Genomic DNA, 16,412 nt, shown 5'->3' with positions numbered 1-16,412 from the left:
TCTTGTAGGTGTAGGGTGTGTATATTTTGATCAGTGCTGTGATCAGGGCTGAAATGTGGTGTACAGAAAAAGCAAGAAACTTACCTACAACTTATGTCAGGCATATGCTGGACTTATGATCCATACACTGCATACTCTCCGTACTACAACGTATACCAGCGTGCTTCAGCGTGCTCTTAACTTATACAAAACTTACCTAGAACTTATGCAACGTACGCCAGCATACTCGCCAATATTTTTACATGCTGGCTAAATCATCAAGGTGTGACAGAGACATTAGTAACAAATATTTGAAAAACAATGCCATCAAGATTGCTGCTCCCGTTATAACATATGTTGTTGTTGTTGTTGTTTACTGCTGGTCAGAGGGTCATTGTGATAGCTTTGTTGTGTAACTGGAAGCATAACTCTCACACATGCCTGGTGAGGGCACACCACTGACTGTCAGGCGAGACATGAACACCCACACTGACAAAGACCAGGCAGCTGATTTTACGACTCTCCAGTCCGCCTTCGAGCTCAAACAGGTTCTGGCTTTAGGCGGGGCCACTCTACAGAAACAGCACCTCGATAGCGGTAACAGAATCGGTGGGACTGGATAGAGCAGCTGGTTGGTCCTCAGCTCTATTGCTCCTGGATCTGTCTGCTACCTTTGAACAGTGAGCCACCAAATCCTCCTCTCCACACTGAACCTGGTATCTCAGGATCTGCCCTCCAGTGGTTTATGTCCTACCTCACAGGGAGATCTTTTGGAGTGTCATGGAGGGGAGGGGTGTCTGAACCACATTGCTTATCAACAGGGTTGCCCCAAGGGTTAGCGCTTGTCCCCCTCCTTTTCTAAATATACACAATGGCGCCATCATCCACTCTCATGGTTTCTCACATCACTGCTATGCAGACGATACCCATCTCTCCATGACATTCCCACCAGATGGCACAACTGTCTGGTCTTAGGTCTCATCATGCCCTGCAGATATCTCAAAGTGAAGGAACACCGCCTTAAACTGGGTGTGATGTGATGATTAATGAACAGCTGACCTTTAAGGTTTCAATTGCTCGGTCATGTTGTTTTTTGCCCTGTGCAAACACATTTGATCTGTACAGTCCCTTTCTACTTCTGGGAAGCTTTTAGACCCAGATCTTTGTGAACAACTCTGCACAGTTAGTAGTTTGGTGCTAAAGATGATGTGATGTTACATGATAATGAAATAGGTTGTTTAGCTGCTGTGGAGATGATGATGATTTACATGGTGTGCATCACCTCTTGGCCTGGTGGCACATGAAGCTCTTTGTGGCAAATGTTTTCCACCTGTCTAGATCTGTGCATGTGTGACAGGGTCAGAATGAGGATTATTTGTGTGTGTTTGTACATGAGAGAAGTAAGAGTCGCAACAGGTTTAGAACGATGTGGAAAAGGAAACAGGCGACGATGTGCGGAGACGGAGATCCATGTGATCGCAAGCTGGCGCTTGCCTGGGTCGGTAGTCAGCAAACTCAGTGGAAGGAACGTTCCACCTCGGACTCTGACTTTTATTTGACTTTGCAAAGTAGTATTTTATTGTTGCAGCTCGTTATTACACCTGTCACTTGTTTTGGAGTCTATTTATGAACCTTTCATTGTAATAAATGAGTTCATTGTGCATTTTAGTTTCCTGTCTGGTTTCTAACTCTGCCCCCCCCCCCCCTGATTTTAAGAACCTGTGTTTTTAATAAGTCCTAGGCTCGACATTTTAAATCCTCGGTGGCGTTGTTGGCATCTTTTATTATTATCAATGCTTTTGACTTTAAAACGTGTGGTTCTTACTCTCAGGTGTTCAAAAGCGTCTGCTAAATGGAATTTTGACACTGTAACAAATTTGGGATTTTAATACATTGGCCAGAAAAATCCCATGATAATCAGCAAAGCTCCAACACTGAGTCCCTTTTGACTGAACCAACAGAAAATAGGTTTTAAACCTGGTTCAAGGTCTCTGCAAGCTTTATTACTTTCTCATAATAGCAAGACCTGGCTAGTTTGCTTGCATAATGAACCCAAGCACACATTTTAAAAACTATTAGCATACATTAGTACATCACACACTGGCTGAGCAGAGCATTGAAAGGTCTGTGCAGCTGAAACAAGCGATTTACAAACGAAGTGATGCGACCACCATAAATGAAACCTCTTCACGGACAGCACGACGTCACTGTTGCTAGGGTGCATCCTGATGTTTGTGTGTAATAATGTGTGAAGACTGCTTTAGTCTGGCTGGATAATAATGTCTTTAACTGCCGTTGCCAAAGAAAGTGTTTCAGATGTCCTGCCAGTTGTTGTGTGCTCGACGCAGCTTTCCTTCTACTGCTGCCATCAGTTTTATGTGTAATCCACTTCACATCCAAAAACCAGACTGTCATTAAGTCCACTTTACTGCCTTTTCTTTTACTCACAAGAGTGAACGCACTGCTGCATGATAGATGCAGTGCTTACTGGATAAATATGGGGTATTTTATCAGCTGTCTGTGGGGCATTAATGTTTAGTCAGTGACTGTGCTCAGACACAAAGCAGCGTCTGTGGTGCAGAAGAAGAGACTTCAAACGAACACATTGTTTTCTTCATTCAGTCACAGCCGGGCCGAGTGAACCTTTAGATCAGTCAGCAGATCAGTCTGTTAGCTGGTAGTCCTCAGCAGAGCCAAACGGTCAGTCAGTGATGTCACTACTACACAACATCCAGGCCGTGATGTTGACCATCCTGCAATCTGTGAGACTGGATTCACCTCCAGATGTGGCAATTCATCCAATGATACTGTAAATGATAGTGTCGGTATACAACAGTTAAGTTAGGATAAGGTGCATTTGGACCAAGAGTTCCGTGGTCTTTAGCCCCCAGAACTACTTTCCCCTGAACTAAAAGGTTCCTGTGCCCCCATTGTTGTCTGCGTTTCGACCGCGGGCTGAAGTAGATTGTGTAAATCAGGCCAGTGACGTGTGGAGAAAAAAAAAGTAAATGCACTACTCCACCTGACCAGTAGAGGGCAGTACAACAAAGAGGAATGCCATTCATCACAGATGACACCATAGAAGCAGACGGACAGGCAGGCATCATTATGAGCAACACAACAGTTAGCCTGTTAGCATGAAGAGACTCAGCTGGTCTGTTTTAGATGGTGCTATATTTCATCACAGATGGATTCACTGAATCAACACGTGAGAGGAGATAAGCGCGAGTAGCAAAGACGTTTCAACACGCCTTTAAAATCCTTTTGAACTCAAAAAGCCGTGGCAGAGATCGGACGGTGTTTTGGTTAAAACAGCGACCCTGCTAACTGGAGACTTTCAGCCGGATGCATCCCTCATAAACGTCTTTAGACGATCATTAAATATCTGATGAGGATATTTTGAAATCTTAATAAAAACTAAACTAGTTTGCATTCCCAGGAACTCCCTCTGTGTTTCAACAGCTGTGTAAACTCCACAAACACTGACACGTTCAGCTGAAGGTCTCCAGTTTACAGGGTCACTTTTAAAACCGTAACACCGGGAGAGACGCATTCACGGTGGGCTGAGAGAAGACTACTGTTACAAGCTGCTAAATCAAGAGAATCACAGCTTCTTCTTTTGAAAAGTACACACACATACAAAAAAGAACGAACAAATAAAAACTAATGAAAGAAAGAGAAATCAAGTGAATCACAGATGTGTGTGATGTTATTGTGGACGGAGGGAGGAATAAAAACACTGTGGTTAATCTACCAATCAGACACGTTCAGCATTGCAGGCCCCGCCCCCCGAAAGTCCTGGGACCTTTGAAATGTACTACCCCCTTAGCAGGGGCTTTTTAGGGGGGAGACTATCTACCCCTGAACTAAATTTAGACCCTGGGTCCACCGGTCGAAACGCACGTAGTTCAGGGGTAAAGTCCTAGTTCGAAAGTTCCTGCGGTCGAAAAATGCCTTAAGAGGACAATAAACAACTAAGGTTCCTAAATGAACGTGTTATTAACATTTAAAACTATCTATCTGAATATTAACACACTTTAATGTTGCAGGAATGCTGGTTCTGTTACATCCAATGTTCCAGCTAAGGCTTGAAATTCAATAGAATTCAGCATTGGGTGGAGCAAGATAGAAAAAATGTATCGTAAAACAAGTCATGGCATGCTTTACATGGCATTACCATGTACTAATGTCACTACTGGAAACCCTTCATGCTATCTGCAGGTTAATAAAGGTGTGTGTATCATATATGGTAGGGCTGAACGATTTTGGAAAATAATCTAGTTGCGATTATTTTCCTCATAATTGCGATTGTGATTTAACATGCAATTATTTTTTCCAAGGTCCTCTTCATTTATTTTTCAACAAACACAAGCAATAAATCAATCTGTATTATAATAAACAATATCAGATTGAATTGTTCTTTCTCATAGGCTAGGCTTATGTTAAGATAAAGGCAAATGAAGCATGAATTAATATGAAAGACGCTTTATTTATCTACCTCAGTTACAGTTGTAAACTTACTGAATATTTTGGCTTGCAGTCTCTACAACTACTTAACAAAATTCTGCCAAACATGTGTGGTGTAAACATAAGTGTATAAGTCAGTAATAAAGTGCAGATGACTGTCTGAGTTATATCTGCGTGCAGTCTGAATGATGTTTATGAGGAGTAATACTTTCAAACAGTTGGGTCAATGATCGCTGTCGCCTGGTACTTTAGTTACTTGAAGTTGAAGCTCTGGTCGCTGATGTTTTAGCAACTGTCATGTATCACTGTGTGGTAGGGATGTTAACAAGTGATTGTTAAGAACTTACTCGAACACATTTTCTTGTTTTGATTTTCTATCACGTTGAACAAACATCATGTGGTCTCATATTTGGTTCAGCTATCAGGGAGGTGTTTGAAGTTTAAAGCATGTTTCATGTGAATCAGCTGATTGAAGGTGTTGCAGTGGAGACTCTCAGCTGGGGGCTGCGGCTGAGTGACAGGTCTCAACAAGAACTTATTTTCTCCGCCGCCGGACTGATTATGACTCGGTTGCGCTCCCGGCTGACACCTGACCACGTTCACGTGATTATTTTTCTCAACAAGAATGAGAAGAGAGAAAACTGGACACTGTGAGTCTGAACCTTGTTTCTGTTCAGTTGTCCTGCTGCAGTAAATCCACATGTTGTAGCCTGACACGGGACTTCCACCAAATCCATGTCCGGTCCGTCTGCGATCCGCTGCGGTCCGGCTCCGTGCTCCCTCGTCCGTCAACACCAACCGGTTGTGTTTTCAGAACGCAGCACAGAGCAGGACCTCCAGACAGCTGGAGTCCTGTGACCGAGGTCTTCCCACAGTAATCACTGAATCAAGGGCTGTTTCCGAAATCGCCTACTATACTAGCAGTACGTACTGATTTGTCCAAAATCCAGTATGTAGTAAGTAGTATGTGAACAAGAGCAAAATCTGCAGTAAGCCAAAACTCCCCGGATGTCTACTGATTCTGGAAAATATCTCAGTGTGCATCGGACCAGTCTGCCTCGCGTACTGTTTCCCATAATGCACAGCGCTCGTTCTGCTTTTTCTTTTTCCTCATTTTTTGACGGGAGGAAATCCGTTTTTGGGTGCTGTGAAAGTTATCAAATTACATATAAACCACTTCCTAACTTTTTAAATCATAAATGGATGCTAAATAAGCATTTTATTTATCGGCTTCGCCGTTGTTTACTTCCGCTTTCCGAAACCGGTAAATCCAGCGAAGTCTGGCTCAGCATGCTGCATGACAGATCGGACAGAACAGTCATACTACAGACTAAATTCAAACGCAGTATGTAGTAGGCAATACCTACTGCCTACTACATTAGTAAGTAGTATGTAGCAGGCCGTTTCGGAAACAGCCAAGGATTCTCCTCCTCATCCATGTTGTCTTTCTGGTCCTCTGAAAACCTCTGACCTGTTGACTTTGCAGGTTCTGCACAATAACTGTTGTTGCGCAGCATCTACTTTTTTTATAGCCAAAGTAGATCCACACAACTGACGGGCTCCCCTTGTTGGTACTAAACATTCTGCAGCGTCAGTTTCTGTGGAGCCTGGGCCCATTGTGCCGACAAGAACATTGCTTCTCTCCCTGCCTGCTCTGCTCTGCTCCGCTTGCAAGTAACGTTGAGCAGTCAAATCGCAGCCTTTGTGGTTAGGATATCACGTTTTATCATATCGCAAATTTATCGCGAATGCAATTAATCGTTCAGCCCTAATATATGGCCACAAAAGTTACAATGATATTATGGACATTTGGAGGTAGGCAAAAATATAATATGTCCCATGATCTCCACTACCACATCACAAAAATCTAACAAAAGGTTCATAAAAATGTTCCTCAGAGTAACAAAGATTTTGGGGGTTACGTCATCTACAGTATAACATCATTATAAGACTCAATCTGGAGACACCTCTGTACAAGAGGGACGAGGACCAGAAACAAGACTGGATGGATCTAATCTAAAGACCCTCAGGAAGCACTGCATTAAAGAACAGGCATGACTCTGTAGTGGAACTCACTGCATTAAAGAACAGACATGACTCTGTAGTGGAAGTCACTGCATTAAAGAACAGACATGACTCTGTAGTGGAAGTCACTGCATTAAACACAGACATGACTCTGTAGTGGAACTCACTGCATTAAAAACAGACATGACTCTGTAGTGGAAGTCACTGCATTAAAAACAGACATGACTCTGTAGTGGAACTCACTGCATTAAAAACAGACATGACTCTGTAGTGGAAGTCACTGCATTAAAAACAGACATGACTCTGTAGTGGAGATCACTGCATTAAAAACAGACATGACTCTGTAGTGGAAGTCACTGCATTAAAGAACAGACATGACTCTGTAGTGGAACTCACTGCATTAAAGAACAGACATGACTCTGTAGTAGAAGTCACTGCATTAAAAACAGACATGACTCTGTAGTGGAAGTCACTATATTTAAAACAGACATGACTCTGTAGTGGAAGTCACTGCATTAAAAACAGACATGACTCTGTAGTGGAACTCACTATATTTAAAACAGACATGACTCTGTAGTGGAAGTCACTGCATTAAAAAAACAGACATGACTGTAGTGGAAGTCACTGCATTAAAAACAGACATGACTCTGTAGTGGAAGTCACTGCATTAAAAACAGACATGACTCTGTAGTAGAAGTCACTGCATTAAAAACAGACATGACTCTGTAGTAGAAGTCACTGCATTAAAAACAGACATGACTCTGTAGTAGAAGTCACTGCATTAAAAACAGACATGACTCTGTAGTGGAAGTCACTGCATTAAAAACAGACATGACTCTGTAGTGGAAATCACTTCATTAAAAACAGATATGACTCGGTAGTGGAAGTCACTGCATTAAAAACAGACGTGACTCTGTAGTGGAAGTCACTGCATTAAAAACAGACATGACTCTGTAGTGGAAGTCACTGCATTAAAAACAGACATGACCCTGTAGTGGAAATCACTTCATTAAAAACAGACATGACTCTGTAGTGGAAGTCACTGCATTAAAAACAGACATGACTCTGTAGTGGAAGTCACTGCATTAAAAAACAGGCATGACTGTAGTAGAAGTCACTGCATTAAACACAGACATGACTCTGTAGTGGAAGTCACTGCATTAAATAAACAGATATGACTCTGTAGTGGAAGTCACTGCATTAAAAACAGACATGACTCTGTAGTGGAAGTCACTGCATTAAAAACAGACATGACTCTGTAGTGGAAATCACTATATTTAAAACAGACATGACTCTGCAGTGGAAGTCACTGCATTAAAAAACAGGCATGACTGTAGTAGAAGTCACTGCATTAAAAACAGACATGACTCTGTAGTGGAAGTCACTGCATTAAAAACAGACATGACTCTGTAGTGGAAGTCACTGCATTAAAAACAGACATGACTCTGTAGTGGAAGTCACTGCATTGAAACAGACATGACTATGTAGTGGAAGTCACTGCATTAAAAACAGACATGACTCTGTAGTGGAAGTCACTGCATTAAAAACAGACATGACTCTGTAGTGGAAGTCACTGCATTGAAACAGACATGACCATGTAGTGGAAGTCACTGCATTAAAAACAGACATGACTCTGTAGTGGAAGTCACTGCATTAAAAACAGACATGACTCTGAAGTGGAAGTCACTGTATTAGAAACAGACATGACTCTGTAGTGGAAGTCACTGCATTAAAAACAGACATGACTCTGTAGTGGAAGTTACTGCATTAAAAACACACATGACTCTGTAGTGGAAGTCACTGCATTAAAAACAGACATGACTCTGTAGTGGAAGTCACTGCATTAAAAACAGACATGACTCTGTAGTGGAAGTCACTGCATTAAAAAATCAGACATGACTCTGTAGTGGAAATCACTGCATTAAAAACAGACATGACTCTGTAGTGGAAGTCACTGCATTAAACACAGACATGACTCTGTTGTGGAAGTCACTGCATTAAAAACAGACATGACTCTGTAGTGGAAGTCACTGCAATAAAAACAGACATGACTCTGTAGTAGAAGTCACTGCATTAAAAACAGACATGACTCTGTAGTGGAAGTCACTGCATTAAAAACAGACATGACTCTGTAGTGGAAGTCACTGCATTAAAAACAGACATGACACTGTAGTGGAAGTCACTGCATTAAAAACAGACATGAGTCTGTAGTGGAAGTCACTGCATTAAAAACAGACATGACTCTGTAGTAGAAGTCACTGCATTTAACAGACATGACTCTGTAGTGGAAGTCACTGCATTAAAAAAACAGATATGACTCTGTAGTGGAAGTCACTGCATTAAAAACAGACATGACTCTGTAGTGGAAGTCACTGCATTAAAAACAGACATGACTCTGTAGTGGAAATCACTGCATTAAAAACAGACATGACTCTGTAGTGGAAGTCACTGCATTAAAAACAGACATGACTCTGAAGTGGAAGTTACTGTATTAAAAACAGACATGACACTGTAGTAGAAGTCACTGCATTTAACACAGACATGACTCTGTAGTGGAAGTCACTGCATTAAAAAAACAGATATGACTCTGTAGTGGAAGTCACTGCATTAAAAACAGACATGACTCTGTAGTGGAAGTCACTGCATTAAAAACAGACATGACTCTGTAGTGGAAATCACTGCATTAAAAACAGACATGACTCTGTAGTGGAAGTCACTGTATTAAAAACAGACATGACTCTGTAGTGGAAGTCACTGCATTAAAAACAGACATGACTCTGCAGTGGAAGTCACTGCATTAAAAAACAGGCATGACTGTAGTAGAAGTCACTGCATTAAAAACAGACATGACTCTGTAGTGGAAGTCACTGCATTAAAAACAGACATGACTCTGAAGTGGAAGTCACTGTATTAAAAACAGACATGACTCTGTAGTGGAAGTCACTGCATTAAAAACAGACATGACTCTGTAGTGGAAGTTACTGCATTAAAAACACACATGACTCTGTAGTGGAAGTCACTGCATTAAAAACAGACATGACTCTGTAGTGGAAGTCACTGCATTAAAAACAGACATGACTCTGTAGTGGAAGTCACTGCATTAAAAAATCAGACATGACTCTGTAGTGGAAATCACTGCATTAAAAACAGACATGACTCTGTAGTGGAAATCACTGCATTAAAAACAGACATGACTCTGTAGTGGAAATCACTGCATAAAAAACAGACATGACTCTGTAGTGGAAGTCACTGCATTAAAAAACAGACATGACTCTGTAGTGGAAGTCACTGCAATAAAAACAGACATGACTCTGTAGTAGAAGTCACTGCATTAAACACAGACATGACTCTGTAGTGGAAATCACTGCATTAAAAACAGACATGACTCTGTAGTGGAAGTCACTGCATTAAACACAGACATGACTCTGTAGTGGAAGTCACTGCATTAAAAACAGACATGACTCTGTAGTGGAAGTCACTGCATTAAAAACAGACATGACTCTGTAGTAGGAAGTCACTGCATTAAACACAGACATGACTCTGTAGTGGAAGTCACTGCATTAAAAATCAGACATGACTCTGTAGTGGAAATCACTGCATTAAAAACAGACATGACTCTGTAGTGGAGTTCACTGCATTAAAAACAGACATGACTCTGTAGTGGAAAGTCACTGCATTAAAACAGACATGACTCTGTAGTGGAAGTCACTGCAATAAAAACAGACATGACTCTGTAGTAGAAGTCACTGCATTAAACACAGACATGACTCTGTAGTGGAAGTCACTGCATTAAAAAAACAGATATGACTCTGTAGTGGAAGTCACTGCATTAAAAACAGACATGACTCTGTAGTGGAAATCACTGCATTAAAAACAGACATGACTCTGTAGTGGAAGTCACTGCATTAAAAACAGACATGACTCTGTAGTGGAAGTCACTGCATTAAAAACAGACATGACTCTGTAGTGGAAGTCACTGCATTAAAAACAGACATGACTCTAGTGGAAATCACTGCATTAAAAACAGACATGACTCTGTAGTGGAAGTCACTGCATTAAAAACAGACATGACTCTGTAGTGGAAGTCACTGCATTAAAAACAGACATGACTGTGTAGTGGAAGTCACTGCATTAAAAACAGACATGACTCTGTAGTGGAAGTCACTGCATTAAAAACAGACATGACTCTGTAGTGGAAGTCACTGCATTAAAAACAGATATCTGTAGACAGCATTTAATCAGATCAATCCAGACAAAGATGTGAATCTATTCACAGCAGTGTGTCTCTAAAAAGGGAACATTTCAGTTTTAAAAAGCTTTGAAAAAACAGGCAGAGAGCCTGAAGAAGACAGTGATTAAACAGAGGTACCTGTGTCAGTGTTTAAAAACTGGTTCATGGGAGAAAGAAGTCAACTCAATCATGTGCTTCAATCATTCGGCTATTCTATTTCGTCGCACTTCACCATCAAAGTAAATGTTCATGAGAATCGACAACTGAGTAAGCTGATTGGAAAGACCCTACAGAAAATGTGAATGTAGGTCTAGTCACTATCTCTCTCTCTTCATCTCCCTCTATCCCTCTCTCCAACACGGTCTCATGCAGATGTGTGTCTAACATGAGTCTGGTCCTGCTGGAGGTTTCTGCCTGTTAAAGGAAGTTTGTCCTTGCCACTGTAACTTACTAAATGCTGCAAAGTGCTCTGCTCATGGTGGATTAAGATGAGATCAGACTGAGTCCTGTCTGTAAGATGGGACTGGATCTGATCCTGTCTTGATGTTGGGTCTTTGTTAATAATAGAACATAGAGTACGGTCTAGACCTGCTCTGTTTGGAAAGAGTCTGAGGAGAACATTTGATGGGATTGATTGATAGTTCAAATCACAGAACCTCTGTCTTTTTATAGCGATAGCTCCAGAATTTTCTAAATCCTAAAGAATCATTTCCAAATATGTGTTGTCAAATCATTGGATTCTTAAGGAGCTGTGTATTAAGCAGGGTAATGTACAACATGTTGGTTATTTCAACAAAATAAAGCTGATCCTATCCAGGTTTATTTCCCTATAACAATCCACTCTCTGTACATAATCCCTTTTAATAATCACAGCTCTGATACGTTGCAGACCCAGACTGAAACTAAACGTAACACAGATGCCTGAATGGAGACCTTCAGTTTAACATCAGTACAGTGTTTATAAGAATTGATATACTATCCAAAAACTGTTAGGAATAAGTCAACACATTTATTTATGAATGGGTGAATGTGACGAGTAGAGTAAAAGAGCTTTGAGTGTTCACAAAGTGAAGAGGTGTGAAAATACAAGTCCACTTAACATTTCATTCAATTAAAGGGACAGAGCACATCAGCTTGGAAACACCAGATCAGAGGGAGGGTTAGAGAGTATAACAGAGCAGACTGTAGAAAGTCCTTTTAATAAAGATGGCAGACTTGAGGATTAGGGCCACAGAAAAAAAAAAAAGAATGTCCAATATATATTTTTTTATTATTATTGTTTTGAGAAAAAAGCAAGTGGCAACCTCCGGTCTAAAAATAGGAGTCCAATGCGGAAGTGTTAAAAACTGCAGTTCATGGATGATCCGCTTGAGGCTGGCTCAGGAAGTACTGTCAACCACATACACACACGTTCAAAAAGACGATCCTTACAGCAGAAATAAACATGTTTACAGTCTGGTACCAAAGACGAGTGTAGTCTGGATAGCTCATTTCTCGATCGGGGGGGGGGATTTTTTTCTAACGCTGCAATTTCGGAGATATATTGAGATTACGAGTCTTCCAATGAGAGGCACAGCTGACTTGATTGACAGGCAGGAACACTGTAGCTGTTGGCTAGGAGGCTCAAAGCCCGCCTCTTTACGTCACAATCACTCGACAGCAGCAGTATGGCTGCCGCCGCCGAGTGGCCTCAAAACAGCGCTTCAGAAACAGATGGGTGACGTCACGGATACTACGACCATATTTTATGGTCTATGGAAAAAAGTCAGAATTCTCAGATTAAGGTCAGAATTCTGACTTTTTTCTCATAATAATAATAACAAATTTTCTCAGTGGATTAAAGTCAGAGTTAAAAAAAAGAATCAGAACACTGAGATTAACATCAAAATTATGAGATTAAAGTCACAATTATGAGGAAAAAGTCAGAATTAAGAGACTAAAGTCTGAATTACATGAAAAAAGTCAGAATTATGATTTAAAAAAAGACAGATTTGTGAGATTAAAGTCAGAATTATGATTTTAAAAAAGACAGATTTGTGAGATTAAAGTTAGAATTATGAGAAAAAAGTCAGAATTATTAGATTAAAGTCAGAATTATGAGATTAAAGTCAGAATTATTAGATTAAAGTCAGAATTATGAGATTAAAGTCAGAATTATTAGATTAAAGTCAGAATTATTAGATTAAAGTCAGAATTATGAGATTAAAGTCAGAATTATTAGATTAAAGTCAGAATTATTAGATTAAAGTCAGAATTATTAGATTAAAGTCAGAATTATTAGATTAAAGTCAGAATTATGAGATTAAAGTCAGAATCATTAGATTAAAGTCAGAATTATTAGATTAAAGTCAGAATTATTAGATTAAAGTCAGAATTATTAGATTAAAGTCAGAATTATGAGATTAAAGTCAGAATCATTAGATTAAAGTCAGAATTATTAGATTAAAGTCAGAATTATTAGATTAAAGTCAGAATTATTAGATTAAAGTCAGAATTATTAGATTAAAGTCAGAATCATTAGATTAAAGTCAGAATAATTAGATTAAAGTCAGAATTATGAGATTAAAGTCAGAATAATTAGATTAAAGTCAGAATTATGAGATTAAAGTCAGAATAATTAGATTAAAGTCAGAATTATGAGATTAAAGTCAGAATTATTAGATTAAAGTCAGAATAATTAGATTAAATTCAGAGTTGTGACTTCTTTCTCAGAATAATAATAGTAATAAAATAAATCTTTTTTTTTCCCCCAGTGGATTAAAGTCAGAATTAATAAAGCATATTTATTTATTTTATCAGCGGCCCTGATCCTGTCCGGTACAAACCACATAAAATCACTTAAAATCACTTGATGTGCTTTTATTCTGGTTTTGGGTAAACTCCAGTTTGCAATGCCAGATCTGGTTTGCAGTAGAAAGCAGCAAACCTTTAGAGACCCTGTAATAACTCAATAACTCTCCTGTGTGGGATCATAAAGTGGACACTGGTCAGACAGCGTGTAAAGGTCGGTACCGTCAGTCGGTGACTCTGAAGCATCCCGTTATTCACGGAGGATCACGCTTTCTCGGGGGGCACGGGGGGACGTTTGGTAACGAATAGTGTCCCACACACACACACACACACACACACACACACACACACACACACACACAGTTTCACCGGGGAAACGGTTCTGCCTCTCCGGGTCCGGTATTGTACCCAGACTCTGTTCCATGTAACCGTCCCGGTCTGCAGAGAAGCCTCCACACGGTGATCTAAGGTGGGAGTGAGAGTCTAAACTTTGTGACAGACTTCAGGACAAAGTCTCCCTCCGGAACTTGTCCCAGAGCAAAGAGGGGAACAAACGGCGACTTATTACAGTTATTACCTTCACGGGCCGGTTGTTGTTGAGAGCCAGGACCGGGAGGTGCAGCAGGAGGAACGAGCAGACCGGGAGAGCTAAGCCTCCGTTACCGAACATGGTTCATTCATGTCACGGACCGACAACACTTCCCTTTACCTCTGCTCCCCCCCTTCTCCCCCTCTCCTCCTCCTTCTCCTCCTCCTCCTCCTCCTCTCCTTCTGCCTTTCTTCCTCCTCCCACTTCGACCCCCTTCTGATGTGGCTCCGCCTCCTGGTCATCCCCTCTGAGGTTTATTGGTCCTCACAGATTCAAAATTAAGGATTTACATTTCTTTCTGTTTGTTTGGTTGTTTTTTCCTGTGAACTTGTTTTCCCTCACTCTGAAATGATTTATATTTTAGAGAATCAGAATCAGAAAGAGAGAGAAGAGAACAAGCTGCATCCAAACTCTCTGCAGCATTAAACAAAGTCTCAGATTGGCTCACTCACAGCTGTCTAACACTTAATGTGAGCAAAACTGTAGGAATGTATTTTTCTATCAGGGGAAACAATACACCTCAACCTGATATGACTGTAAACAGAGAGGTAATACAGATTGTTCAACATTTCAAGTTTCTGGGTGTAACAATTGACTCCAACCTAAATTTTAAGAAACATGTAAAAAATGTCTGCAGAAATGTAAGAGCCAGCCTTATGAACTTCAGACATGTCAGGCATCAGATACCTTTAGCCGCTGCTAAACTCTACATGCACTCAATGATTTTTTCTCATCTATCTTATTGTGTCACGAGCTGGTCTCAGGCTGGAGCAACCACTCTAAAACCATTACACACCCTCTACAAACCATCACTGACAACTCTAGATAAAAAACCAAGGAAGTACCATCACTGTAAAATCATTACAAAATATAACTTAATGACCTTTGACAGTTTTCTTTGTTATGCAGATATGTGTCTGATGTATAAACTAATTCATGATCAGGCCCAACCACCACTTAAACAATGTGTGTTACTCTGCAGAAACAATCTTAGGGTGACCAGGGCATCAGCAAGAGGGGACTGTTCAGCTAAACTTAGGAAGACTGCATTTTGTATAGTCTGCATTTTCAGTCAGAGCAGCAGGAAAATGGAACTCAATCCCGACCCACATTAGAGACTGTACAAGCCTCAGTGTTTTTAAAAGTACACTGAAATTATGGCTCAAGGAAAAACAATCATGTGATCATCTGAATGCATCAAATTAGAGACAATGAAATGTCATTTTAAATGTGTCATTATTAGTGATGGACTGTGTTGAGTAGTCTATGTATTGTTTTAAATGCTAGTATGTTTTTTTATCGTTTGTATTGTACATTTGTTTACATCTTCCTGCCCAGGGACCTCAGATGAAAACTAGCTTATAGCTAACTCTGGCTTGACAGTTTTTGTTTGCATGGCCCCTGTCAAATAAACTAAGAAAAAAATAATAATAATAAAGAAAAGACTTTATTTATTCTGGGGGATTCATTATTACAGTTTGCTCCTATAAACAGTGTGTAAGAAAGAAAGTATTAAGGATTAAAAGTATTAATAGGATTAAAATAAAATAATTATAATAATACAGAAGTGCAGAATAGTTAGAGTTAGCGATGTGTAAAAGGGTTCAAAATACACTATTATGTATTATTATTATTTTATAATTACACAGTTATACCTGTGTGTGTTGTAGAGCCTCTTTGTCATTTTAAAGTATTTTTATATGCAGCCTCTCCTTCTGGTCAATTTCTTCGTCGTTGGTTTCTTGACCTTTATATTTGGTTTGCTCTCTTCCCTCTCCTCTTTTGTATGCCATCCCTGGGGGAGAGGTAGGTGCCTGTTGCTTAAAGGTGACATATCATGCAAAATCGACTTTTTAATGGTTCTCTACCTGAAATATGTTTCCCTGGCATGTCTACAAACCCCCCGAGAATGAAAAAAATCCATTCTGCCCCTGTTCTGATTTCTCCACCTTTCTGTAAATGTGTGTGAAACCAGCCGTTTCAGACTTCCGTGTTTTTGTTACGTAACAACAATATCCGGTCTGTCACGGAGTCAGAGCTCGGAGCTTGTTCAGCCCATAGACTGTATAAAATAATACTGAATCCCCTCCTCTGTTTTTCATTCCCTGCACACATGTGTGCTAACAAGGAGCTTAGGAGGGAGGCATGCTAGTTGTAGGCTGTCTTAATAAACACAAAGGTCGGTTTTACTCCCACGTCTGCAGATTTGAAGATCTAGTGGATGATTTTTATTGTCATGGATAAGTGCTAGCGCTAATTAGCATAGCCACATAGCTATATGTTCGTAGCTGTAGCTGTAGCTGTAGCTGTAGCTGTAGCTGTAGCTGTAGC

General features: G+C 40.2%; 1 protein-coding gene across 2 annotated transcripts in view; it reads right to left on the bottom strand.

Moving 5' to 3' along the window:
* Window positions 1–14,260, bottom strand: part of si:ch211-267e7.3 (ADAMTS-like protein 2) — a 51,076-nt gene extending 36,816 nt beyond the window's left edge. The window contains exon 1 of one of the 2 annotated variants that reach the window (XM_034702422.1): window positions 14,070–14,260. In XM_034702422.1, the coding sequence (XP_034558313.1) occupies window positions 14,070–14,162 (93 nt within the window). In that variant the 5' untranslated portion in view covers window positions 14,163–14,260. The remainder of the gene's footprint in view (window positions 1–14,069) is intronic. The other variant, XM_034702423.1, reaches the window with a different exon arrangement.
* Between the last annotated feature and the right edge of the window lie 2,152 nt (window positions 14,261–16,412).

Source organism: Notolabrus celidotus, chromosome 15 (genome assembly GCF_009762535.1).
Source record: "Notolabrus celidotus isolate fNotCel1 chromosome 15, fNotCel1.pri, whole genome shotgun sequence".
NCBI lineage: Eukaryota > Metazoa > Chordata > Actinopteri > Labriformes > Labridae > Notolabrus > Notolabrus celidotus.
This window is presented reverse-complemented; position numbering and strand designations above follow the sequence as displayed.